General features: G+C 42.5%; 1 protein-coding gene across 2 annotated transcripts; it reads right to left on the reverse strand.

Annotated features, from left to right (window-relative positions):
• Positions 1–941: 941 nt before the first annotated feature.
• Positions 942–27,719, reverse strand: HisRS (histidine--tRNA ligase). 2 transcript variants are annotated; one of them, XM_077662081.1, is made up of 13 exons: positions 27,444–27,719; positions 22,207–22,293; positions 20,014–20,133; positions 17,815–18,036; positions 15,527–15,634; positions 15,328–15,426; positions 13,472–13,565; positions 10,711–10,835; positions 7,750–7,822; positions 6,552–6,709; positions 3,826–3,942; positions 2,432–2,578; positions 942–1,154 (listed from the first exon to the last, which is right to left on the reverse strand). In XM_077662081.1, exons 1-13 carry the CDS (start codon positions 27,540–27,542, stop codon positions 1,074–1,076), a joined length of 1,530 nt encoding a protein of 509 aa, XP_077518207.1. In that variant the 5' UTR covers positions 27,543–27,719; the 3' UTR covers positions 942–1,073. The 2 variants fall into 2 exon arrangements, with proteins under 2 accessions (XP_077518207.1, XP_077518208.1); XM_077662082.1 differs by lacking the exon at positions 27,444–27,719 and adding an exon at positions 26,399–26,578.
• Between the last annotated feature and the right edge of the window lie 176 nt (positions 27,720–27,895).

The raw sequence follows: 27,895 nt of genomic DNA on the forward strand, positions 1-27,895 counted from the left end.
TTTGTACTGGGTACCGCCTCGCATTTGGCATTGAGGCACTCAAAAATCGCTGAGGCAGAAGTATGTATAAATAAACAATTGAAATGTGTAATGAAGGAATTTTCCAACAGGGAAAAGTGGAAAGAATAACGCCATCTGTGTCTTTTAAAGCGCAGAAATTCTGTCAAGCTCCTCACTGCTGCAACAGCAAGAGAAGTCTCATCATCCTACCCATGGCGCAAGATTGACGCCATGGAAAACAGAAACAATTTAGGAGAGGCCCTCACAACGCCTTTTTTGAAGCCAGAAGTGAGAGCTTCGTCATACCTATTCGGCCACCATCTCGACCAATCAGAGAGCAAAGAGCGACTAGCGTCTGGTGCTATCGCAACTCCTGAGCAGCAGCTAGAGTAAAACCTCTTGGCTGAGATTGTTGCAGGCACGGCTGCCACGAGTATGGGCCAAGGAGTCCCAGCACCCCTTGTGAAAAAAACATGTGACTAACGGCAAGCTTTCTGCAATGCATATTCAAATAGCTGTGGCCTCTGCTATGTTTTCCTTCCTCCATGATTGATGCTAGCACCAATCGCTTCAGTGGTGAAGTTCGCATCCAATACAATTTCTGTTGAGGCTCCTTGCAGCTTTGAAAATGCAGCGTATGTTGCATTCCACAGTGAAGTGCAACTTGCACTGCAGATCTGCACAGACAAATGCTTTGAGCTATTTGTGTGCCACATTTACATGTTGACCAGAACTCAAAACAGTAGCTGTCGCTTCCGAAGTTCCACAGGAGTGACAACAGCATTTGGTCAGCTTCTCTTAAGCCAAAGACAGCCAGTCACTGAACAGTCTCGGTTTAAATGCTGTCATATTTACATGCCCAGAAGTCGGGCACATAATTGTTTTTGTCAGACATTTTTGATGTGAAAGAAAAGAGCGTGAAAACACAAAGGCCAAAAACATGCTAGTAATAAAAAGAGCGTTTATTTGAATACCTACTGCCACCCGTTTTTCTGGCCTCAACAGCCAAAGTTGAAAAAATAAATTACTTGCTGGGGGTACAGTGCATGGAGACAGAAATGGAAGTATGTCTGTCACGCCCTGACCTGCTGGCTGCTCATGTTCTTCAGATAGTTCCTGATCTCAGTGGCCAGCTTGTCACGAGGGACTTCAAACTGAAATGAAAATGCCCACCTTTCAGGTTTTGTTCCAAATGCAGCCAGTGCAAGTACTAGCAGGCCAAAAACATGAGAATATGCATTTTTTTTATGAAATCATTGTCTTGCTTGCCCTTTCTTTCTGCACCTTAGTAAGGTAAGAAAAAGGTGCATCAAAACTCAAATTTTGTGCACAAGCCAAAAATTGGATGCTACTGTACAGAAAACACACATTTATTTAAATACTAAAAAGCAAAACACATGGTAGCACGTACCAGGTATCCAAGCTACATTTGGCCAAAGATTAAAAACATACCAAGGCAAGATAGGTGGCGGCAGCTTCAACCATGCTGTTGACCATTGTATGTAGTTGAAGTGGTTTTGTGTTTTGGTCAATTGAAAAGAAGTAACTATTTATCTATAGAATATCTGGTTAAAATTCTGGTGCCAAAATGTAGAGCGTACAATAAAAGTCTTAATTCAGGAGTTTTTTTTTCCTATTTGAAAAGAAAGCGCACGAAAAATGAAAATATCCCACATGACCATGCGCTCAACAGACCACGACAGCAGCACCCTCAAACACTGAATATTTGAACAAAGCCACATTCGATGGGGTGAAAACAATGAAATGGGCCCTGGCAGCAAAATTAAAAGTAACACCTATGACTGAGCCGCATTCAGTGCAGAAAACAGCGGGTGCGCCAGTTCCCGGTAGCTATAAGCAAGCAGAAACAGCAGCGTTCCTAGTCGCCAGTCGGATGTTTCGTCTGTAGGGCCGCAGAAGGCTAAAAACAATTTCATGACTTTTCATCTTTTACGGTAATATGTGCAGAGTGCATTAAAAGCATGCCAGCCACAGAAAACTATGAATTTGATTTATATTGTATACAGCTAATTACTTCATATCATGTGATGGGGGAGCACAAATTCAGCTGTAAAAGCACTAACGTTCAAAATAGCATGGCAGTTTCATACACCTGGTGATGCTGGGCAAAGCAAACTACACTAAGCATATCATAACCAAAAGCAGCTGTCCTTCGGTAACAAAAGATAAAGGGTAAACTTATCTCCCACTTTCATAAGTATAACTGATATAACGAAGTGGTCTCTAGTGGCTAACTTTCTCAATGTCTTCCGAGAGTAGCTCGGTTGCCTTCCATCAGTCGTGCATGTTCGTGACCTTAAATAATTGGCCATTCCAGTGAAACAAGAGATCATTAGAGCTTTGAAAAACTCTTCCTGCCAGGGCCACTTTTCTGCCAGTTCCATGACAACAGAATGCAGGCGGCACCTACCTCCTCCCTGGTGACCACCTTGCGCAGTTTGACCACACCCTTCTGCAACTCTGATTCGCCAATGATGACCGCCAAGGGAATGGAGCGCTCTTCACAGTACTGGAGCTGTGCCAGCAGCTTAGGGTTCAGCTTGTACGAGTGCTCCACCTGCACCACCAAAAGCGAGGGGCCACTCACAGCCACTGCCTGCAGAACTAACGGATCTGTGCTCCCATTTTTAACCTGAAAAAAGGGGCAATTACTTCTGCCATTTTGAAACAAAGTTCCAAAAAACAAAAACCATCCCAAGCTGGTTTGGGAAGCACCTCAAATTATAGGCTTGCTTGCTTGGTCACTTCTATGCCAGTTGGTCTGTATTCTTGCAGAATTCAGCACTAAAAGGAGAGACGTTCACACGCATGTCAATGGGGCAGCAGATCTCCCATCCACTTCTGTTACGCAAAGTTCCATTCTTTGAGAAGACACTCAGCCTCTTAGGAAAAAATAAAAAAACCTACTGAAAGTGTGAAAGTGGCATTGGACCATCAAAGCTGACATAATGGAAGAATCCAAACTTAACATGCACATCATGAACTCGGACTTCTACAGGGGAAGCAACTACCGCAACCAGTGCAGGCAAATTGTTCTTACATGCACTGGTGGTTCACAAAATAGATTCTACCACAGTGCACATTTCAAGCACAAGTGGAAACATCCAAAATAAACTTTTTTCCAAATGTTGTAGCTTGTGGCAAAAATGACACCTGTAAGCTAGGCGTACAGTAACACAATGCAGCCCAAAGCAGTACCACAGGCCTCACAAAAGGAGATGCATTGTATAAATATTTCTAGTTCAAGCCTTTTGTTTGTTTCCTTTCTCCGTCCCTCATTTTTTTTCCTTGTGGGATTTTTATTCGTGGTCTGCTGCTTTTGGCAAGCCCCCCCCCCCCCTGCAGAAATGTGGCCCACCCCATGGGACCATGCATTACAGGAATTACAGAGCCACCTGTGCCCAGCTTGCAACTTTGCCACTTTTAAGTCCAATGCCTTCCTCGCTTCGACTCCCAGTTTTCAACTGGGTCACGCACTATGGGAACAGCTTTTTATCAACTGAGGCCAAAAATTTGCCCCACCCTGCATAACTGAGGTACCTAAGGTGAACAACACCAATAAAAATGCACAGGATGGGAACCAAAAGGTAATTTTGCACAAAATACGAGAAAAAGGAACAAAGATAAAATTAGTCAAAGGATAGGAGCCATGGAGGCGCAGAGCCACGGATCAGAGCTCGCAAGCTTCCTTTCATCCTTTTCCGCTACAAAGCATCTTTTATGACAAGCACAAAAAACAAAGTCCGAGTTGCATGTATCCCTTTGCTCCATTTGCCTGCTCCTAAAACGCTCACCGGCACTTACCTTCAGCCCATGGTCCCAGAGGTCAGCACAGATCTTCATTCTTTCACGAACCAGCTGCTTTTGTGCTGAGGCAACAAACACCTCCGTTTCATTTGTCCGCAGCTTGGTCTCCTCTGCCTGGTGAAACCATAAGCAAATCAGATCGCCACTGCAGATATATACAGCCACATGATAACTACTATTACTGTTGATTTATCCCGAGTCACACCAAGCACTGTTTAATAGTCCTTAGCTCTTTCTTTACTGTGCCGATTGAACTAAATTACCAGTGATCAATAATTTCAATCCTGACGTTGATTGATTCACATCTTCAAGCTGTGCATGCTTGCCCAACTGCGCTGCAAGCACTACTTGTGCAAAATGTTTCCCCTCAATCTTGCAGAAGCAGTGTGCGATTCGCATAAATGCAGCACTGGTCATTTGCAGGCTTTTCGCACCATTTTACAGAGATTCATTGCCTCTGATAGCAAAATATGCTAAACTTTCTCCATAAAAACATGTCGGGTGCGGGTCTTGGCTTCACCTTTACACTGGAGAAGCCATACTATGCCTGAACTTCTCAACTGATTTTGCTTTGACCATCTTTCTCTGAACAGAGCTTATCCAGCAGCTTCTAGGTTCTGATAATGACAGCACAGTTCGCTTTTACTCAGAAGAGCAAGAATAAATATGCGACCGCAAAATGTGCAATGGAGATCACAAGACTGAGAAGGAACTTTGTGGAAGCAGAATCTCACTCTTAAAATTGTTCTTTGTTTGAAGTAAAGCAATCACTTATGTAACATGTATGGTAGCTAACAGGAAATCAAAAATACTGCTCTACTGCGAAAAACGAGCAGACATTAAAGCTCCGCCTTAAGGGTATGACGCGATAGCGTTAATGGGCTAATGCTCATAAATGCGGAATTGGTCAGTCTATTTTAAATTCATAGATCGCTGGGAGTCCTCACACCACTCCTGGTGCAGTGTTGCTGCGGTTAAGTGATGCGCCACTGCCCTGCGATGGCAGGTGCTGCCACCGGTAGGCCTTGTAGGGCCCAGGAAGATATCTATCATTCAAGATTTCCATGCCGCACAACATACCCATATGATGTTATTACCGTCCAGGCAGCGCATTTATAAATGCGCATTCTTTCCTGTGATGAGGAAACACCAGTGGACAACTTCACACACACTGAAACATTTGCAAGTGTGTTTCAGTGAAACAAACCTGTCATATCCATGGTACGAGTCGGTTGAACAAGGGATGGTACAAAAAATGCTGAATGAGCGTGACTGTGCACCGAGGGTATGCAATAATGTTACACAGCCCATTTGAACATGAAGGAGAGCATTTTTTTACACTCGAGGAACAAGGCTGTTTCTGTTCTTTTTTCAAACACAAAAAAGTAGCGGTGGTCTTACTCAATTAAAAAAGGCCTACTGTACCTACATGCATTATAGAGAAGCACTCACACAACGAACAAATTCCCTACACTGGCAGTCGGAACATGCAATTTTTTTTTCCTCACGTAATTAACGCCTCTATTTTGGTGTGCACTCTGCTGATGCTGATAATAGTGAATACTAGCAAGCATCATTTTTTGAACACCAAGCCAAAGAGTCATCTATTGCATGTCAAGACTACTATACTGCACCCTACACGAAAAACAGTAAGTATGTTGCACAAGGAACCCATGGACTGATTGTAACATTTTGTTGCACTTGGGCTTCATGACTGTACTCTGGCTGTGCTTTCTTTGAGGAGCATTATGGACCACTATGCAAGTTATGCGTGTCAAATGATAAAAGTTGTTTATGCTCTCAAGAGCAAAAACAGTGCTGAAGAGCAGGTTTTGCTTTATTTAGACTGTGAACTGAGCCAGATTAGGTACTTATTCAACCAGCCTACTTTTTGTTCTGTTTTTACTTCTGCAAATTTTTTTTCTCAACATTTTGGCTTACATAACGAATGCACCCCGCAAATTTTCAGAGAATTTTCTGGGAAAAAACGTGCGTTCATTGTAAATACGGTACTAGGATTTTTCGCCCTACTTCCAAATCAATCCACTGGCAACAGCTGAGCTAACGTGTTTTAAAAATCATCTTCATCAAAATGCGTTCACTGTGTGTGTTTGCCAGAGCCCATCCAGCAACACTAATTCAAGTGCTTTATTACCAAGTAGAATGCATGCGGCACTGGGTGTACCTATCCAACAAAACAGGGCATTTCCTAGTGGACTGTGAAATACAAAGCAATATCAAGTTAGTGAATGTGACTGTGTATGTTGATCCTGCCACTCCAAACTTCTAAGCCCTCCACTGACCCTTTGCTGTGCACCAAGCAGGGGCATTGTTATGAAGTATTTTTTTGTTTTCCAGTGCCACATGCCGTTGCAAAGAGAATGGGAGCAAAATGAACATGAGACACTATCCCTTTTCTTTGTGATTTTATGCAACCCTCACTTCCAACCTTTTCTCTCTCCTGGCCAGCCATGTGCTGTGCTACTTACATGACACCGTTCTTTTTGTCGTCGAACCATACACACACCGTGGCTGACTCTTAGAATCTCGTATATGCATAAACTGTGGCCGGACACGTACGCCACATGCCCGGTTTTTATGCCTTCTGACATCTCTAAACCTGGCTGTCGCCAGTAAGAAAAACTACCTAGCCAACGCCACATCATGTGCTACACCTGGCCTTGCTAATGTAGTTAAATGGAAGTACCGAGAAGTGCACCCACCAGCGCCTTTGCTTCCAGCAGGGTGAAGATGCGCTCAACGCCAACACTGATGCCAACACAAGGGACAGCCCGGCCCTTGGCATCGAACATGCCAACGAGGTTGTCATAGCGGCCCCCTGCCGCCACACTGCCCACTGCCTCTCCAGGCTGGTTCTCATCTGCAGGCACAACAACAGCACCCCATCAGCCAATATTTAGTCCTGCAACACTGGGTACACTAGGCTCAACCATGGTCTTAGTACTACTGCTACAGTGCCCCCATTGTTGTGCCGCAGCTTCTGTTCACTTTTTGAGAGTTTATGCCATTTAGGGCATAAACCCACCTACCTACCACTTCAAGTAGCAGGAAAATTACATACGGCTCCACACAACACAACAGCCGATATAATCGTGAAACTAAGGACAGAGGATGTGATGCCGAGGAAATGGACGCTCTGGGAGTAACCAAAGGAGGGAGTAACGATAGCAGCGTTACAAGCATTACAACGGGAAATTGGCAAGTAAGAACTAGATTTGTAGAAGGATGATGGAATGTGCACGAGAAACTTGTCACATTGTGTACGCAATGCATCTGGACTTTGGGCGATCCGAAAGCATGGAAGAATAGTAACATTGTGATAATCCACAAGAAAGGTGATGTTAGAGACTTGAAAATCTACAGACCAATCAGCTTACTGTTCCTCTTCCATCTCTGTCTTTCATCTTTCACCATTGCCATTTTGCCAGGCGTGCCACCGCTCACTGCCAGTGCATACCGCACGGCTGGCAATAACAGCACCGGTGATGTGTGGGCAGTGCTTAGTACTCAAGGGTACAGTCACTGCTCACGCATTCATATCATCTGTAGTTGCACGGAAGAGTGTTTGGCACATCCAAAATTCTGCACATTATACAAAATACATTCCTACCAGAGAATTTTACAAATTCATATCAACTGTGATTGTATCATTGGGATACTACAGAATTAGAATCTCACGCTAAAGCCACAAAGGTTATACTTCAACTAAAGAGCAACTTTCCACACACAGGCACTAACTACATTGCCCAAGTCACCTTAATGCACAGACTTATGCTTAGGCCGATAAAAATACTCAGGACGACATCATTTTTAAAGGTTGAACTTAGATACCAGGATGATCACAGAAGCAGCAAGTTCCATGTTTCCTTGCTCAAAATGTTTGTCAGAAGGAAATCTCACCTGTGAGAACAGCTTCAAAAATGATGCCTGTGTAGTAGTCCAAGCCCCGAGCAAGACTCAGATCAAAGGACACCTAGACCACAAAAGACAGCTCACATTTTTCTAATGCCCACTGAACAAGCTCCCCACCTTCCTCACACATGCAAGCACAAAAAAAAAAAACATGCTGTCAGGGAGCACCACTTACAAGAAAACCGAAAGCAAATAAAATGGCGATACAGCCGCACACAGCTTACATATTCCAGTTTACTAATACACCACCACCTATTTTTTCTCCATGCACTACTATGATTAAATGCAACACTCAAAGAAGGAAAATAAAACCAACCACAAGAGCAGCTTTTCTGGTTTTGAGTGTTCATGTCTGCCCATGGAAAACAACCCATGAAAAAGCTAGTGGCACTTCTTGAGTAGCCACTGTGCCTGCCAGAGCCGGCCATAAAGTTTGGCAAGAACAGCACGACAGCCGCAACATGCTAGGGTGTCCACCAAAGTGTAGTTCAGTCAGAAAAAATCTCCCAAGAGAGAGGCTGCCTCTAACATGCAAAAGAGAAGTTACAGCCAAGTGCAGACAAACTCCTGTTTTTCTTTACTTGAAGATTTGCAGACGTAAAAGAAAAGAAGGTGCTTATAGATCAATTCTGGAGGTTTTTCCGAACATCCTCAGTTGATAACTGCATTACATCATTTATATGTTTATATCATTTACATCATTACATCATTTATATGTTTATCAACCGCAAGCAGAGTAAATTTAGATTCTATTTATAATTTTTCTTGTAATCAAAATTCAGAAATATACTGAAGTGGGACGGAAATCTCGGCAAGCTGATGGTCGAACATCTTGGAATGGAACAACGTAAAGAAAGAGGACAAAGAAAAACATGAACACAGGTGACCTTTATTGGAAAAAATTCGAGGTACCTATCATTAAAAGAAAGAGAAAACAAAATAAAATCCAGGATACCACAGAGATAAAAGGCTGGCAAGGTAAGTATCAGCATTAGCCTATTTTCACTGTTCTTGTTCATAAGACATTTTTTTTTTTGCATTTACTTTCACATAGTTGTTAGCTTCAAAACAATCCTGTTATTTGATATTAAACAATAACACTGCATTTTGAGGTTTTCTTTTTTTTTAACATTGTGTTGCTTCTGCCTTCTAATTAATTTTTATCAAATTCTGTACAAGAGATCCCTCTGACAGTTTCATAACCTTGAAACCTTTAAATAAGCTGAAATAAACTGAAACGTTACCACACCTTTCAAGCATGGGTCACTTGCCTTTCCCAAGATAATATATAAGTGGTGGTTTTGCAGTGTTCTGTTCATGTTACACGTTTGTGCATGTTTCACATCAAGGAATATTCATTCAGTGACATGCAAGTCTTGGGCAGCAAAATTCTGAAGTTAAATCTTCATTTTTATGCATAGCTGTTGCTTACCATTATTTGAAATACCTTGTGTACCATATATCCTCTAGCCATTTTTTTTTTCTTGTATGATAAACACATGCAACTAGATTGGAAGTTTTGCTCTCATGGACACAAATTTTTGTATTTTGTATTTTTCCTATATATTACAATTCCACAATTATCATTTATGTCTATCAATCACAAGCAGAGTTATTTTAGCTTCTATTTACAATTTTTCTAGTAATCAAAAAAAAAGAAAAAGCGCTGTATAATACCTTCAAGAAATAGACCTTTGTATACAGCAGTAAACACATTTTTGTTAATATTCTGTTGTTTATAAACTAGGGACAACACAACTTCCAGCTATAGTCGACTATAAAATAAATGTTTTTTTTAATGCTGTAGCCTACTGTTATATTTCTGATAATTTTCAACTAATTTTAATTTCACAAATTAATATTGCAAATTAGAGCCTAAAACCTTTATATTAAGAGGATATTATAAGAAAGTATATATTCATTAACCTTCATTTTGATGTGTTGCATGCTAACGTATCATTTGCAATAAAAAAATAATGAAAGCAACCTGTGAGAACCACCATTTTTCCCATGGTAAGGAAATAGTTAAAAGCAGCAAAGGAGCATCCAGACTGCAGATGTAGAAACACTCTTCCACTCAGTGCAAAGATGGCTATAGCCTTGATTTCTGTGTGCGTCCGTACCAAAGTGTCGGTGTCAGAAGTAATGTCACCTGTTCTAGCCATTTTATGGCACTGATTGGAAAAGGGATTGCACATTTGCAGGAAGAATGATCTTTTGTTACTTTTGGCCAGCTTATTCTTCTCTTCAGAGCCTTCCATTTGTGATGTCCACTATTTAAAATCCTAGGTTTTTTGATCCTTAAATATAGTCATCGCATTTTCCCAATAAAACGGAGATCAGAGTCCACACCAATTGCCTCTCCCTCACTGTCCTCTGTCCTTACCACTGTTCTAATTTAATATGCATATATACATCCTGTTCTGTTCTGTTCAGTAAAAGGCTAGTATGCATATTCCTTAGCATCCCCTTCTCCTTGACAAGCTATGTTTTTTTTTTATACATTGAGCAAAAAAATCTAAACACTGAAAACTTGGCTGTGTGGCTGGAGATGATGCTTTGCATGTTGCTTTAATGACATCATAAACATTACTGAAAAAACTCTCTTAAGTACACTGAATAGTTAAAACAGCGAGATGCAAGCGATGATTCCATTTATGAATTGCCTGCAATTATTGAATTCAATCTTGAAAAATATTCTTCAGCAAGCCAGAAGCAGTAATGGTGTCTGGGTAATCTGCGAGATGTTACTAATGCAGTGTTTGCCTAACAAACTACCTCAACTGAGCTCTTGGAAGTGTCCAACCCTGAATACCTAGATATGAAATATCACACAGCTTAGCAACTTGATGGAAAGGATCAGGGCAGGAAAGAGAACCTGCAATAAGAGTATTGTTTAAAAAAAAGTTTGCCTCGAAAACGGGCAGATGAGATAAGCAGTATCCTGACCTTGCTGGCGATTCCATACAGGTCACAGTAGTCGAAAAACAGCTGCATCTCGTCCAGACCTCTCTTGACAGAAGCATTTGTGGCCAAGTCATCCGACAGCAGAGCGGTGACCAGTTCCCGGCCACCTGAGGCAGACCAAGCATAAAATGCACAATACTTTATTATGCAGGCCTTAGAGCAGTTGCTAGACCAGTACACAGGCACTGTCACAGTGTGAAATTTTCAGTTCCCATGGTGACATCAGTCTACCAAGCCAGACACCAACCAAGTGCCTGTTGCTTGGTGCAGGTGTGCTTCTGCCTCCCTACAATGACTTGCCAAAAAGGCCTTTAATAACGTTGAGCCCACTTGAAACAAAAAGTGACTTGACATCGTGCTTTAGGCCCAGAACGACTGAAGAACAGAGAACATGAAACTCTGTTACAGTGAACACAAAAACGGCAGAGCAGCCCTGCATTGCATGGCTGCAGTTTTTATTACAGAAGCAAAGTGTCACACACACAACAGCTCTTGTCCTCTAAATAAGGCAGGTCATGCCCACATGTGGGAGACAAAAAAAAAAAAAAAGGGTGTCACATCATCTCACGATCACTGTTGGTCGTGTAAGCACTGTGGGGAAGTGGATTTGCATTTCTTATCAAAAGATTGCAAAAGAAAGGTGACAGTTCTCTGTCTAAAGCAAACTAGAAGGTGCAACATGATCTCATTCTGCATGGAAGTGCATTGATCACTTGTGCAACAATCCAACAAGCCCCGTGCCATATGCTGAGTCACTAAATCCAGACACACCGGATGAAACAATTTGTTAACATAGCGAGTTCGCCAAACATGCGCACGTAAATACGCACTCACACACCCACAGCCATTTCTCCCATTCACTTTGGTGACCACCGACTTTCAGATACCCCAAGACACACTGACTTGCATTAATGTCGCGAGTGAAAGGTCAGAATTGGTCCAAAATAAGAAGATGAGGGAAAAAGAGAAAAGGTGAAATAGTAGCTTAAGAGGATTAGCAAAAAACACTTGTAAAATGTGTTAAGAAGAGGATGACAAAGATTTAAGACGAAGATGAAGTGGGGTAGAAGAGGAAGCAATAATAGGTACATCTATTCTGTGATCTTCTTTTTTCTCCTTCATTTCACTCTCGTTCATATATGCTTAATTCACCCTTTTACACTGCAATCACTTCAGTCATTTTCTTCGCCATTCCTCCCTAAACCCTGGCCAATACCCCCCTGTGAGTATGTGCCACGTCTGAAGGGGCAAACAACAAAAGGGACAGAATGCTGCTAAGCTCAGCGGAGCAAGGCAGTAGGCAAGTTTCATTGCCACCACCCAAAGCCCAACGACTGGGTGTGACAACACCGCCTACTGCTCCAGTCCTGCTGTTGTCCGTGGCATACCCCCATCAATGCAACAAGGGTCCTGTGTTGACATTTACAAGATGTCAGCACACTGACTTGCTGCTTTCGTACCCTCCAAGCCAACCGAGACAAAACGCACAAGGTGATCTACTACTGACCTTGCATAGACCTGATGCCTTTAGCATCAAGTACAGCACTAGAAGGGTAATGGCTTGTCTCAACAACATGTCATGGTGTGTCAGGAGCTCGAGAACCTGCTCTTCGTGAGCTATGGTCTTCTGGATTGTTTTGCTGCTCTCCATCAGGAATTGTATTATAATTAGGACTTTTATTTTGGTGCGTTCTTTCTGTTTTGTGCTCCGTGAATCGTAGCTGTACAAAATTATGTCTCATGTGCGAACTCCTGGTGCGTCTCTTCACCTTATAAGGCACCCCCACACAGAACACCCACCAGCCCTGTAACTGCACTGCAAATCCAGACAAACCTCCCTGCCTTTCTGACAGATTAAGCACAGAGCTAGAGAAAGACATGAGAGAACACACAAAACATGCACTGAACTTTTCATTGACTCCTTATAGCAATTATGCATGCATAATCCGTAATCCATTCCACAACCAGAAAAGGCAGAACTATGATAAAAGAGGTGAGTGATGGCATGTTGACAGTGGCAACAAAATTTTGATGAGTTACGATTATGGCCATTTTCCTCAAGAATAATTTCTAAGCAGCTTGTTCCTCCTAAGGCTTTCTATTTTTTTGTCTTGCAACTAACTCGAAAACTGTTTACGGGGCTAACTTGTGATCTCAAACAGAAAGCAACTCGGGGGCGGCAATATAGCAGCAGGTGGTCCTGACCGTTGGCGACAAACAGGATGGCCACTGTTATCGGTGCACTCAATTTAAAAGTGATGATAAACTTTCGACATAAGGTGCCCATAACACCTACAGCAATCTCAAACATTACAGAAATGGTTTCATATGGCTACAAACATTCCAGAGAAATTTGGTTGCCTTTCAAATGAACAACACAGTGTTTAGGGTGTGTGCTGGCAGCTTTGGAAAGAAAAAGAGCATAAAGAGCATAATGTTACAAAGTTTCGCATAAATAGCAATAGTAGTGCTACTCAAATTGAGTGCTCTACCTGCATGATATCCATGGGGCCAATGACTGGAATAGCAGTACTGTACTTGTAGTGTGAGCATAAACTTCTTGGTTCATCAAATAAATGTTCAAATGAAAGTTCAGTGCTTGTCCTATCCTTTGCACAAAGTTTAACATGAACCAACAACCTGGCCCCTTCACCCCCCCCCCCCCCCCCCCCCCCCGTTCGAACAAAAAAAAAATCTTAACATGACCTAGAAGAAAACCTAAAACAAAGAACAGAGAATGCACCTTTTTTGACAACAAACTGGCTGATCCTGTCAGCCACTTGCTCTGCCAACCCTTTTTCGAGAACCATTTCCTTTCGGACATCCTCCCAGGGCAACTGAAAAAAGGAAAAAAGAATTACACTCCCCCCTCAAAATACTTAAACAACTCGGATAAATCACGGAAGTACTGTCTTGCCATTTGCTGGGTACAGGGTTTGGCAAAGTATGTTTTCAAAGAAATAAAGTGCTATCTGCTAATGAGTGACACAAGCAGAAGAACCCAGGTCCAATTTGCCTTGGACATCCTTGCACCACGAAGTCCAAAGAGAGCCCAATATGTTAACTGTACTCTACCAAATTAACCCATTTTGGGCAAGAAAGAAAAAAGTTTGTTCTCATATTGCACTGCTTTTTATTCCATGCCTAATGAACTGCATGCACACAAATTTTCATGCTAATCTGTGGTGCAAAAAGGGATACAGTGTTTAATCAGCCTGTGGCTTGTGAATTTTGCGCAAATCCCAGAGAAAGCAAACACCATTTCGCCTTACTTGTAGTACAGCAAGCAAGACGCATGTTTCCCAACCCACACAAGACACAAAAACGTCTCGCCAAGAGTGTCTGCACACATTTAGTAACATCCAATGGCCAAAATGCCAACGCAAATATCCCACAATTGAAGAGCTCTCCCTAACTAAAAATAAAACTCGTGTCAAGACTGGCTCCAGTGCCATCATATGAGGTGCCACACATGGTTTTTCATTCTTTATTTGACCAAAATGGACATCTCAGTCTAGGCGTTGTCAGGTGCCGGTGGCCATGCCATCGACTGGGACGCGCCACGTTTGATTGCAAAGGAAAAATCATTGCCAAAACGCTTGCTCATGGAATTACTGTACATTCAATCAACACAAGATACAAATAACCGGACCCGTAGAAATCTCTAATATATACCTCCGCTCTTTTAAAAAAAATGCCCATATATAGCTCTCTTCCCGTCCTTCACTTCAATATGATCAAGGCACCCGTACGGGCATCGAAACGTCAATCCATTTTTGTTTCACATCTTTGGCGAGTGTATGTTATTGACAAGTAGGTATAAATTTTCCTTGCCAGACGGGATTCCACCGAACCCTCGACTTCAATATTGAAATTTGCAAGCACAGCATAGGACACTGCCCCATAGCAAGCAAAAGATGGCAGCACTGCAAGATACCAATTTGCAAAGACCAGCTGGTGTTAATATGTGTAAAATGAAGGTTCACTTTTGCATTAACAAGAATAAAAACTGACCCATAAGTTTCAACATAATGTGAGATGCAGATTTTTATCAGTAAAATTAAGCACTGCAGCAAGCAAAGGTTGCTCAATATTTGGATGTTTTTCACTCGATGCCTGTTGTCGCTTTTTCGCGACAAACCTACAAAATGCACACCAGGACAGCAAATGGTCTGAAAGTTTTTTGAATGTTCCCGGAAAACAAACAAAGTGCTCCAGGTAAAACAGTTGTTTTTTCTTGAGAAAAAAGGAAATTTATTATGAAAATTTTCCGAATTGCCTTTGCATAGCATTATATGCAGATGCTTAATGCATTTTGAAGAGTGCAATTAACTACTTTCCATTTTTTTAAATTATAAGAGCATAACTATTTCACAATTATTTCACGATAGAACCCTACAGATAAGCAAAACGCGTACTCATCAACCAGCACTGAAAATTTTTATGGCATTCAGACAAGCAGTTGTAATCCTACTCAAGCAGCAGAAAATTTCCTTTACTAGCTCAAGTGTCTTTTTTCACCAAACTCACACTTAAGTACTCTAGGCACCCTTATCATGCACCCTTCAGTGGAAGGCCAAGCAAAAGCTCTTCACTCACTTTGTCAAGCTTGTCAACTGCGGAACAGATGGTCTTGAAACTGTCTGCAGGCACACCACAGTACTCGAACATTCCATTGAGGATATCACGGTGATTGACCTACAGCCGTAAGAAACATTTGCAATTCTCGGCATGGTATTTCTACCAAAGCTTTGTCACACATTGACAAGACATCCTGTAATGTGAACAATGCACTTACCTTTATCGCAAAGCTGTTGAACCCAAGGCCCTGAAGAATCTCGGCCAGGATTCTCACACACTCGACATCAGGCAACATCGAGTCGTACTGTCCAGCAATGTCAAAGTCCTGTAAAAAGCAAATACTGTATTAACACAAAGCAGTTTCAAAAAGATCAAGAATTTAACACAGCACTCCCAAACTAAGCCAGCTTAACTAAGAAATTGGTGTCAGACTGAAGGTTGCACCACAGCAGTCAGAACAGCAGACGGACTCTCCAGTGAACTGCACTCGTGTGCACGTGCTAACAATTAGACAATAATGCAGCATTTGACCACTGGCTTGCCATTTTTTCTTTATTTTTTTAGGATAAAGCCCCTCATTGCAGCGAATTCTGGAACTACCCCACAAGAGCATTACAACATGATGGCTCCTGGTAGATCTCGACAACAGCACGGACATGGTGTCATTTGAGCCAACGATGCATGGGAAATAGTAAGAAGGAATTATAAGTGGGACAGAACTGCTGCATTCTCCAAATCAAGAAGTGTCAGCAGTGTACAGGCATTTGATGCATTGTCACACCATGGCCAAAAGCACAAATCGGGCCCATGGAGTGGCCTAGGCCAAAGCATGGTTTTGCTGAAAACTGCAGATGGCTTTCCCCATGTTCCACAAATGCGGTATCTTGCTCTATGCACTTTCCCTCCCTTCTTTTCTGCTTTCCCACCTAAGCCTCCCAGCAGTTCACGTGGCTAAATATTTTGCCATATGCAGCGAAAGCAATGCATTTTACCTTTCATCACAACCAAACACATATGCAACATCTTGGAGCCATAAGGGAAGGAGCAACATGTGAATACTAAGCATCACTAACACCTGCGGCCTTAGCCGAAGCTGAACACGCCATACCTGGAACTTGTGTGCAGTGGTATACAGCTAGGCAAAAAATCAAACACGGCCTTTTTTCACAAATAATTTTTAAATTATGCCACCACTAGAAACTCCCAATCAATTGTGTTTGTCTACATAAAGCACACTTGCTAAGAAAATGAAAATTGGCATGAACATTGCTAACGGAGAACGCAGTTGTGAAAGAAAGTTCCAGTCTGCTAGGTGTTCGTGTGCAGAGAAATTCAGCTAAATACTTCGAACATTCTTCAAATCATCAACAGAAAAATATGTTAGCCACTAGTTGCAAAGTGCTCCATTTCATAAAATTTGTGATTCCTTTTAGCAACAGAAATGGTTTTTTTCTCGACAAATTCGAATGTGTTTTTCCAGATGCACCTCCATTGTTACATTTATCAAAATTAAAGATGCCAACCAAACATGCGAGTTAGATGTCTCATGAAAACACCCACTTGGTTTGATTACACAAAAAAATTGAAACCTCAGAACTTGAAAACATCTCGCATAACATATTGTATTCAAACCATATTGTTATAATGATGTTAATTAAGCCGTATCTGAACGAAGATGCACATACTGCACACACTATTAATTGTAAAAGCAGGTGTAGAAACTCGGGTAAATCCACGAGAAGACCCATGCAAAATATGCCCACACATGACCAATGCTAAGGTCTCTTACTACACTACACTAGCACAGTACTTCTGCCCCACATGAAGATGTTCATCACAGCCCTTTATCCTAGGTGGTAATGACAAATAGAGAATGGGAGACAACACTAGCAACAAGCAAAGGTTGAAACCGTTCCAGCTAAGTGCTTGTTTGGCACAAACACCTGGACTGCACAGATTCAAATGTTGAGACAAATCATAAATACTAAGCCAACTCTCAATGCACAATGCACACTAGTTGACAAAGAATGAATTTCCTATTTCTGTTTTCATTCTAACGGTACAGCACAAATTAAAACAAAGCATGGCAAAACAACTGCATTTTACTGTGTCATACTAAACAATTTTTTTCATTTGTGTTAGTTGTAAGGTCAAGAAACATGATTAAAACAAGCTGAACTAATTCCCTATGCATGCATATGCACACCCGTTCACACAGAAACACCCTCATGGATCCTGTTAGGTTGTCCGTCTGATGGCACACATTTCTGTCATGGTTTGTAGCACTCAGCAGCATTCTTTTTTTCTGCATTCCCCAACAGCACGTTAAGTGTGGGAGAACCAAGTTCCTCAGAAACCATGCCAGCCTATGCTGATTCCTCTTGCAGCTTCCAGAAACACAGACAAGGCGGGAGACAATGAACCAATCTCAATTCTGAATGAAGAAGACTGCAGCTAGAGTGAACAGAACACAGAGCCGACTGTGGCTCATCAGCAGACACTCACACACTGGTAGAACTCTCGGTAGCGCCCCCGAGTCATGGCCGGGTTGTCACGACGATACACTTTGCCAATCTGGTAGCGCTTGATATTGCTGATCTTGTTCATGGCGAGGAAGCGGGCAAACGGCACCGTCAGGTCGTAGCGCAAGGACAGGATCTCTCCTCCCTGGTCGGCCAGGTCATAGATGAGTTTGCTGTCCTCTCCGTACTTGCCTGTCAGGGTGTCCTGCACACAGGACAGCTCATTTCGCTTCAGCAGCTCTCCTACAAGCAACAGTCTGAGCAGCGAAATTCAGCGTTACCATTTCTGCACATGGTCTGCAAACAGCTCACAGGCCAAGCCAAAAGTGTGGTAATGTTGTCACCAAGGCTCACTGTGGAAACAAAACCTGTCTCCAGAGTCTGCACCTTTTAAAAATTCTGCCCCTAAGAGATCCAAGGGTATGCAAGAGCCTATAAATTCCATCTAAATGCTACCTAGATGTGCATAAAACCTTTAAAATTTCGGCACTCTGCCCAGTAAAAATCATCCACCGTTAAATGTACTGATTGCCAAACCTCACAAGCCAATTAGTGCTATCCGCTCACAGCTGTTCTTATCTGCCAAAATGATTCCAGACGTTACAGGTGCATGAATATTCAATGTTTCAAACAGATATCGAATATGCAGCACTTGTTATTCGATTTGATTTGCAGCTTCCCTTTTACTGTTCAAAGTTTCCTCGTCTTTCTAATATTTGGAAAGTAATGAATCTGGAGTCTTTTTATTCACCTCAGATCGAGGAAGTTAGACAATGTGCTACATGTGAACATGGTTCACAATTTTACTTTACACGATCTTGCACTCCTAACATAAATGAATTTGGTCTCTCATTGTTAAGGAAATTATCAGTGTGCAGCAAAAGCGTACCTACGGTATTCAATAGTGTTGTCTCATCTGAGCAGCCTGATCTCGCCTGCCAAAACAGATCATAAGCTCTGGTTGTGGCTGATTTTGGCCCAACTGCTCGGTATTTGCCGATCACAAATTCGAGTCCAGAACAACATCCAGCACATCATTTTGTGAAGTGCAACATGCAATTACCCACATGTGGATGCACATACTTTGGAGAATGCAACACCAGAGAGTAAGCAAACCTGTGCAAGTGCTGCTATTACATCTCGCATCATTTTAGGCCACCAAAATACAAGACATGAAGCTCCGTGCAAATAGGCAAGCTGCAGGCAGCATCTCAAAGCATGTGTTCCAGTTGTATTATTATAGATGGCTGCTTTTACTTGGCTAAACTTTTCTGCATTAAAACCCAGAAACAGTGTATTTTACTCAACAAGAGGCAAGAAGAAAGCAAGTGGTAGGAAAAAAAAACACAGGTGTCAGTAAAATCAGCACATTATGTTGGCAGAATCTTGCAGTTCAGGTTCCTTTTCATAACTTTACATTAATGAATACCGAGTCAGCACAACAATGCAACTGCATCAGAAACTGTCATAAAATTAGTGTCCGCTTGTCTGGCACAAGAATAACCACTTCTTCTCGAAGTATTCTCCATTTGAACTAGTTTTCCAATCGTTAAGAAAGCATTTTTAACCATATTAGGTATGACGAGCACTGTTCTGAACCGCGTCAGGTGGCACACATGTTTACGAACAGATTTGTAGTAATTATTATGAGCTCAAATCAGCCAGGCACAGCTGGTGAGCTAAGAAAAAACTTCTCCCATAATCACTGTCATGAATCTCATTTTGTAAATGTAACAGCATTTTATAAGCTCGCCACGAGATTTTGTGCGGTCACAACTAAAGAAAAAAAAAAAGGAGCGGCACTGCTGACTTGCCCAATTAACATGCTTCTGTTCAAGTGAGTTTCCTCTCACAACAGCAGAATCCCGTTACTCTCAAGCGGAGCACACAATGTCAAAGCCTTGAAAGCTCTTCCTTGAAAGCTGCCTAGCAAAGTAGCAGTATGAAGCAGGACCTTCCACTCCTATGCTGAGCAGCCTCATCATTTTCATCCTGCTTTTGCTGTACAAGCTCTCACAAGGACAGGAAGGTCATGCTTAATACTGTGCAATCAAGTCCCCTTTGCAGACGGGGCCTCTAACAGGTGACATAACCAAGTTGGAGCAAGACACAGCCACAATGGAAGATGCCAGAGCTATAATCTCGCTCTGCCCACAAACAGCCTTCAAAACAGCTCTGCTACCTTGAGCTCAAAGACAGGAGTGTCGATGGCCTCTCCTCCATGCCTCTTGAAGCACGCTATGATGGTGGAGAACACCTTTTCACGCAGGGCCATCTGAGCAGGCATGTGGTCCCTGGTGCCCTGCACAGAAAAAAGATTTCACGTCAGAGGGTGCACACAGTTGATCATGAATAGGATAAAAACAGTTTATTCTTTCAGGCACATGAACATTCACAGCAGCACAAGTCACCAGACTGACATTTCAAGTAAAGAGCGCAGTGGTTCTCCCTCCCAGTTAAACCCTTTCTCATAGCTGGGTCGATTAGATGGCAGGGTTCCCGGTTTAACACCAGAAACTTACGAGAAGGAAAGATTCCAACAATAATTAAAGAACAGCCGAGCCCCCTGTTAAGCTTTTTACACTCACTCTTAAACATTCTCCTGTGACCACCTTAAGCATGGTCATCTTTTAATGGTGACAACTATCACTACTTCAAGGTTACTTCAAAATTGTTTCGCTCAATGTTTTTAAACATTTCAAGGTGTTGCCGTGCAGAATTCAAACATTACTTCTAGCCTTATTAGTCTAGAGCAAGAACGTCCAAAATCCTGTTAATTTATGTCACCCTTTGTCACGGTCATCCTTTCACTGTTCTTCTCATGGCTTGAAGGCGTGCCATTAGGCTTCTGATTAACTGTGTTGGTAGAATGCCACTGCGCACATATGCTAAACAAAAACCAGCACATACACCTTCGTTTCATATGCAGATGACGGTCATGTGTAATGAAGGCACTTTGCAAGCAGAATGAGAGTGATTCCAAAAAAACTAATGCAAACTGCAGCAGAACAAGAGTTCTCGTTACAGTATCATGGTGAATACTATGCGTTCGCTAGTCTTACTAAAGATCAATGCACCATCTCCAAATCCCCGTTCAGAATTCATCACCCAGCCCGGCAGCCTCTAGCCTCTCAGTATAGTTTACAGTTCCCTCTTCTTTCCCTCCTGAAAAAAAAAAAAAAACACCCTTAGCTACACTAGCTAAAATCCTGCCCTCAGTGATTCCTGCGACATTCCAGCGGCACCTTTCCCTGTTCTCAGCTACTTACCATTCAACATGATTCCAGTATTTTCTCTATTACCAGCTGTCCCAATTACCCCGTTTTTGCAAAACTTCCACTCAGTCTTGTTCACGTCCCAACAAATAAATAACCGTTCACAATTACAGTACCTCCCGCTGAAATGTAACTGCTCACAGAGGTCGATTACAGCCCCAGAAAATTAACTGAATAATTATAGAAAAGTGAGCGATTACTATTGGTTTATTTTGTTTCCAACTTTTATAGCCATAACAAAAGTTTATTCAGACTGCAATGAACAGTGAACCACTGTGGCTTGCTTGATATTTAATTACATGTTGTTAATTTTCAAGAGGAGTTGTTTTTTTTTGTGATTGCTAATTTTCCCGAATTTCTCCCTGAAGAAATCAGCACCGATACTGAACACTCTCTCAGAGTGTATATGATGGAGGGAAGCGCAGTATTATAACGTATGAACACCTTGCACATCAGTAGCAGCACAATGCTTCAATGCTAGTTCTCTACTGAGCAACGTGCTTCATTGTTGCTCTGTGCTTTGCGTGGAAGTCTCCAAGTTGCGTGTAGTGGGACGTAAGTTGCGGCACCATCTAACAGGAAGGAGGGTCCCTACAGAGTGGTCATGTGATATTTCTCGGGACGAGAACTACAAGAACTACAGGAGAAGACAGCGGTGACCTGGTTGTGGTCCTAACGTCATTGCGTGTGATGCTTCTCTGTAGCCAGTCCATTTTCTTTCCGTCACGAAGGAAGCAACCCCACTGGCACCAGTGTTTACCGTCAGGTTGAGTTTTCAAAGCCGTACTGCTGGTAACAACTTGTTTTTGGAAAAAAAGTAACTGATTACCAGTAATCAATTACAGAAAAAAGTAGTTGAATTACCCAGAATGCTACTATTTGAAAAAAGTAATTTATTATTACAAAATTACAAGAAAATGTAATTGATTAGAAGTACTCAGTTACCTGTGGCATGTTACGTACAACTCTGTCTGCATTAAACTGATTACACTCATGTGTATTAAACACATTGGCTGCAGATGAGGAGGAATACCGGAAGTGAACTGGTGTCTCCTCCCACACACGCTCCCAGGAAAACCAGGCAGCAGTTATGTACATACCTTGGCCGTCTTGAGGACAAATTTGTGAGGTTCATCGTCAGTCAGTTGGGCCTTCAGCTGCAGCAGCTTGGCAACTTCTTCATCAATCTGGATGCAGGCAAAAGAACTGCATTCAGTTGTAGCTGATAACAAAGAAATATAGGGGGTATTCACGTGACATCACAAGGGCAATTTTAGCATCCAACACAGAGCTTCCATGGTGCAGGCTGTATAAGCCAATTAGACAGGCGCCATAGCTTTTTGCCACGCTGCATGAATGGCAAAATGGCGTCCACTGTGCCTTGTATGCATGCTCCCTATACAAGGGCTCCTGCTAATGCGCTACAACAGACTGGGCCTAGTGAATTATCGATTCTTGGCTGCCCGTGTGGTGGCAAAGCTTGGAGCGACACATTCATTTTCCACAGGCTGCTCTGCCCAGTGCCCACCGACCCACGCACTTCTTGAGGCTACCAGAATGCATCTTTTGCCAGGACATTTCTGACCTGGCAGTGCACTGACAAAAAAAAGGAGAGATGGGGAATATGTACCACGTTGTTTAAGGTGGACGAATAAGAACACAGAGTGCCCAGTCCTGTTCACCTTCTCCTTTGCTGGTATTCATTTCTACTGGCTCATGGTTCTCTTGCAACAGCTCTCTCAGTACTTTTTTGTAGTATCTTGCTTCTTGTCTCATATCACCAGTCACAAACATTAACTTTATGTCAATTGGATTGGTTTTTTTGGGGAAAGGAAATAGCGCAGTATCTGTCTCACATATCAGCCAACACCTGAGTGGCACCGTAAGGGAAGGGATAAAGGAGAGAATGAAAGAAGAAAGGAAGAAAGAGGTGCTGTAATGGAGGGCTCCGGAATAATTTCGACCACCTGGGGATCTTTAACATGCACTGACATCGCACAGCACACGGGCACCTTAGTGTTTCACCTCCATCGAAACACAGCCGCAGAGGTCGGGTTCGAACCCGGGAACCCCGCATCAGTAGCCGAGCACCCTAACCACTGGGCCACCGCGGCGGGTAACTTTATGTCAAAGGATCACTTTTTATTTAGATGGGTGATAAAACATCAGGGTGCTGACTTAGTTCATATTCAGAAAATATTTTGGCTCTCCAAGCTCATGTGTTGGTCTGAAATGAAGATGCCTGACTTGAGACAATTATTCTGTATTACTTCTTGACCAAATAGAGCTTTGTTCAAACAGTTTTTTTTGTGTGCTTTGTAACTGCTTTCTTCTCAAATCTGCTCTTCGCTTTTGCTCAGCATATTTTGCACTGCTCTAGCTATGATGGCTTTGAATTTGCCTCAATTTTTTTAACCCCCACCTCTCCTTGGTTTCTTTTGTGTCACTGACTTCGGCTTCTTTGCCAGCACTAGGTTATGTTGTCAAGAGTGCACACTAAAGATCATTTTTTGGTCCTGTTTCAATGATGTTTCTGTGCATCTGCTGTCTTTACATTTTCTGGCTCTTTGCCTTGATCATACCTCTTGTCACTTGGGATGTAAATGCTTCCTCTCTTCTTGAAATTATTGTTCATCGTTCTAGTGCCCCTCCTGTTAGCTGTTTCTTTGTTGCACTGCCTCACTCTGCAGTATCCCCATGTTTTTGGATTTGCTGTAAAGTGTTCAAGCAATGACACTTCCAATGACAGCAGTGACAGCACCAATCTTGTCATTTCTATGTTCCTTCTTGCCTTCAACTTTTTCATGCTGTTTTTCATTTCATGATCAAAACTTCAATTATGGCTCTCGAACATCAAAGTGGGTTGGCTGCTAATTATCCTCCCCACATATGGCAGCATGGTTATGGAACGCCAAAGCCAATCAGGCATGTTTTCATTGCACGAACAAGCAAGAAAAAAAAATGCAAGACAGCAGTTCATCTATGAGCAGGAAGAAAGCTCCCCAGCACATAAGCCTTGGCAGACTGGAATCAATTAGAGTATCTGTTCTATGCATTCTTTTCCAATTCTGTAAGTCTGCCTTGAAGGCTTATAAGCGACTTTCTGAAATCAGCACAATCCTAGCAGATTTTGCAATCTTGGCATGCAAAATCAGACCACAAAACCAACATCAAGTTTCATGCTTTTCAAAAATACAATGACCAGTGAAGGTTAGAGGTGTCTGCTGAGGGTAACAAGCTGCAAAAGGTAGCACAAGTTATTCAGCTCACTTCAATAAAAAGGCCTCCTGGTATGACACAGATCTTGTGCAAATGCACTGCTGCACATAGTCTAAAAGAGCTTTCCCAACTACAGTATAGCATAATGAAAGTGGCTTACTTTCATAGCAGGGACAAAATGAAAATGCGAGTACTCTGAGACATCACTAGTAACATTGTTCCATTTAAATTTTCTATCATGAAACCTTAATAAGACCTGCTGGCCTGAACTACTACAGCACACATCATTCTTTAAAGGGCAACTCCAGCGATTTTTTTTGATGTTCACAAATGTCAATGAAATTTATATTATAAGTTCTCGAAGTCAAGGTTGTGTGTGCCAAATGACACACATGAGAACAATATAGTTTTTCAGCAAAGGAATTTAAAGATAGACTCTCATCCTCCCGATTCATGCTGTAAAACAAGCAATTTTTACGGCCAACCTTGTGCAAAATGGCAATGCACCTGGCGCAGTCAGGCATAGAGCAAACAGACAGCAGCCTGGCAAAGAACAGGTTTCACGGGTTTGGCTGTAATCTTAGACTCACAGTCTATGCGTTGTGGTTCCTCAAGTGACTGTGGTGACTGGTGCTGTGTCATGAAACACATGGTTCACTCGAAGACGACGAAGTGAGTGCCTTACCATGTATTTCCCGACAGCAAGGCACTTTGCAAAAATGAACTAATGCTGTTTGGAACCTCAACTGGTCCCCAACTCTGAGAGCGCGTTTGCTCGAAAAATTTCACATGGGAGAGCTGCAAAGAAAGCACATCTCTAAGGAGGATTTCGGTTTCACGAAACTAAATTGCAGAAGGTTGCCAAGGTTGAGCGCTGTGCTAATGTTGCTCCATTACATGACACCTGTTAAGCTGCCCGTTCCCCGAAAGGCAGCTTCATATGAAGAGGAATAGAGTGGCGGTAAGTTCAGCAGATCGTTAGGTGGCTTAGTCTAGTTAATAAACCCTGACTGCATAAATTACTGCAAGTATCAAGCAGGAAGAAAAATACTTGTGGCTATGGTACATTCACTTGCGCCGAGGCGATTGCATATCAGTGGACCCGACACATGCCCAGGATACCTCACCTGACTTAATGCAAATAAAATATTACTGCTCCTATTTTTCTGAACACATCAAGTGTGCACACTCAATAACATTTAGCCACCATTATGCTCGTAGTAACATTGTTTAACGAAATATGCCACTTATACCAATGTGTCAACATGTATAAACAGTGTCAAAAATTCTAGCAAAGGCTTTCAAGAGCTCAATAGAACTAATGTTTTAGCTTCATTCGCAACTCGTTTTCGGTCAGCATGCAGGTTACCATTGTAATATTTCTGAAACAGTGCAGGCAATTACTTTTCTCCTACCTTGTCATGTGCCTGGCACTGCCATTTCTGCAGGGCAGTCTTCAGTCTAGGCTAGGGGTTGGCTTGTGCTTTTGTCCCTTCCCGTACCACTCTTCCTCACAACATTCGCTTCACCTTTCATTTCTAAATTGTGAAGACTCAACCTTAGCAGTAATATCAAAGTGCAACATACCGAGCTTGCCTAAAATTGCCCTGATGAGACCTTTCTCATGGTGGCAGGTCATCAGTAAACTGCAAGTCATTTGTACTAAAGCTGTGTCTACAGAGTCATCTGTCACACTTTCGGAGGAGATGTAGAAAGAAGCGTGGATTTGAGCTTGGTCTGTCACCGATTTGCTTTTGGCATAGCACGGTAGCACGCACATGCGAATCGCCTGGCATGAGTGGCGTCACCCCTGACATCCCACAACGCCGCAGCCCTCTGGGCTACACATAGGAGTTTTGGTTTAAAGATTTTTGCTTATTTAAAATTATTGTTGGACTATTTAAAAAAATGAAGTCCCGTACTCTGATCAAAAAGCTGTTGCCAACATAAATCAACCATAAACTGAGTGCGGCCAAAAAATCGCCAGAGTTGCTCTTTTTCAGAGATATTCAGTGAACATTACTTCTTTCATGAAAGAAACACATTCCACTCTACTGCAAGAGCAACTCTTACCTGTGCAATTGAGCGTGGTTGTGTTGCCAGCATTCGACGGGAAAGAAGGCGTATGGATTGCCATGAGGGACATCGCATGCATTGCAGTAGCATGGCCACCAGTGGTTATGCACAAAGGAACAGTGGGGCAGGGGAGAGAAGGAAACAGAGGAGGAGATGCCCTCAGAACATCCAGCTAGGCTGGGAGGGCGGAAAGGATGAAACAAGAGCAACACATTTGCTTGCAACTAGCTGGGCACACTTGACAGATCTTAAAAAGTAATGAGTGATCAGCCTTCAAAGTGAGCTTAGCGAAGTAACTTTACAACAAGCTCTCTAATGTGCACAGCAATACTGTACGCGAGTTGCCATGACAACTGTGGCCACAATTCACGCAATATTTTTAAGGCTTCAGAGGCATAATAATGTAAAACAGTAACTGAACAGCTGATTAAGGACAGGCATGCCAGAATCCTAAACCATAGAAGTGGCCGAGATTGGAAAGTAACTTTTAACAAATCGCTTCAGGGAAAAAGAGTACGCAACAAAGTAATACACAGACATAAAGCTTGGTCCGGGTAAGCGCTGACAGCTGATTTCGGAGTACAAACTGCCGCGTTATGCGAATTGCCGTAAGTCTTTCCCCGTCCTCTGACGAGAGAACTTTTGGGTTGGCCCCACTGACCGGATTCCCACATGCACACAGTTGCTTAGATCCACTGTAGCAATGCCCCTAGCTTTCGATACAATGTCACAGCTTCTGTGCAGAAGGAATTAAGTGGTCTATTACAAAGATGACGCAATCTGATTCATACACCGTTAACTGAATAATCTCAACTCATCCATTCATTCATTCATTCATTCATTTCTCGAGTTCGGAAAATAAATATAATTTGAAATTTTGCACAGCATTTGCATACAGCATTAACTGGACAGCATTAACACTGAAAACAAATCGTGTCTGGTCGGCAAAGGATAAACGTACTAACACAATTGTACTCACTCAAGCGTACTCACTCAAGCTGCGCGACACACGTGTGCGGCAACATCAAAACTGCACGCGTACCTTTTCTTTAGGGGCCTTTTCTGCTTTCAGCGTTCGCACAATGTCGCCTTGCTGCTTGATGAGGTCAGTCAACGCTTCTTTTTCAACAACAGCAGACATGTTGAAAGCTGAGCATATGTAACTGCAACTTGAACTACAGTCCCCGGAGTGCAGAAAGTTGGGAGTTGGCAGTAGTCAAATAGCCTAGTTGGCCTACTTTTGACGTTTCGACCGTTTTGACCACTAATCTCCACTAGGGAGATCAGTGGTTTCGACGGAGCAAAAAGCTACATAGGCGACACAGCTTCCATAACATTAGTCAGTTCGTTCCAGCCTAAAGGTTGCGCTGGCGTCGCATTCGCTATATGTGGTAGTTGTTCTGAAACTTCCGCGTTATGTACTCGCTAATCGACGCAGTTAAAACCAAGAACATAAGCAGTCACAGCAATGGAGCTTGCTAAAGCGCATAGAAA

Source organism: Amblyomma americanum, chromosome 4, assembly GCF_052857255.1.
Source record: "Amblyomma americanum isolate KBUSLIRL-KWMA chromosome 4, ASM5285725v1, whole genome shotgun sequence".
NCBI lineage: Eukaryota > Metazoa > Arthropoda > Arachnida > Ixodida > Ixodidae > Amblyomma > Amblyomma americanum.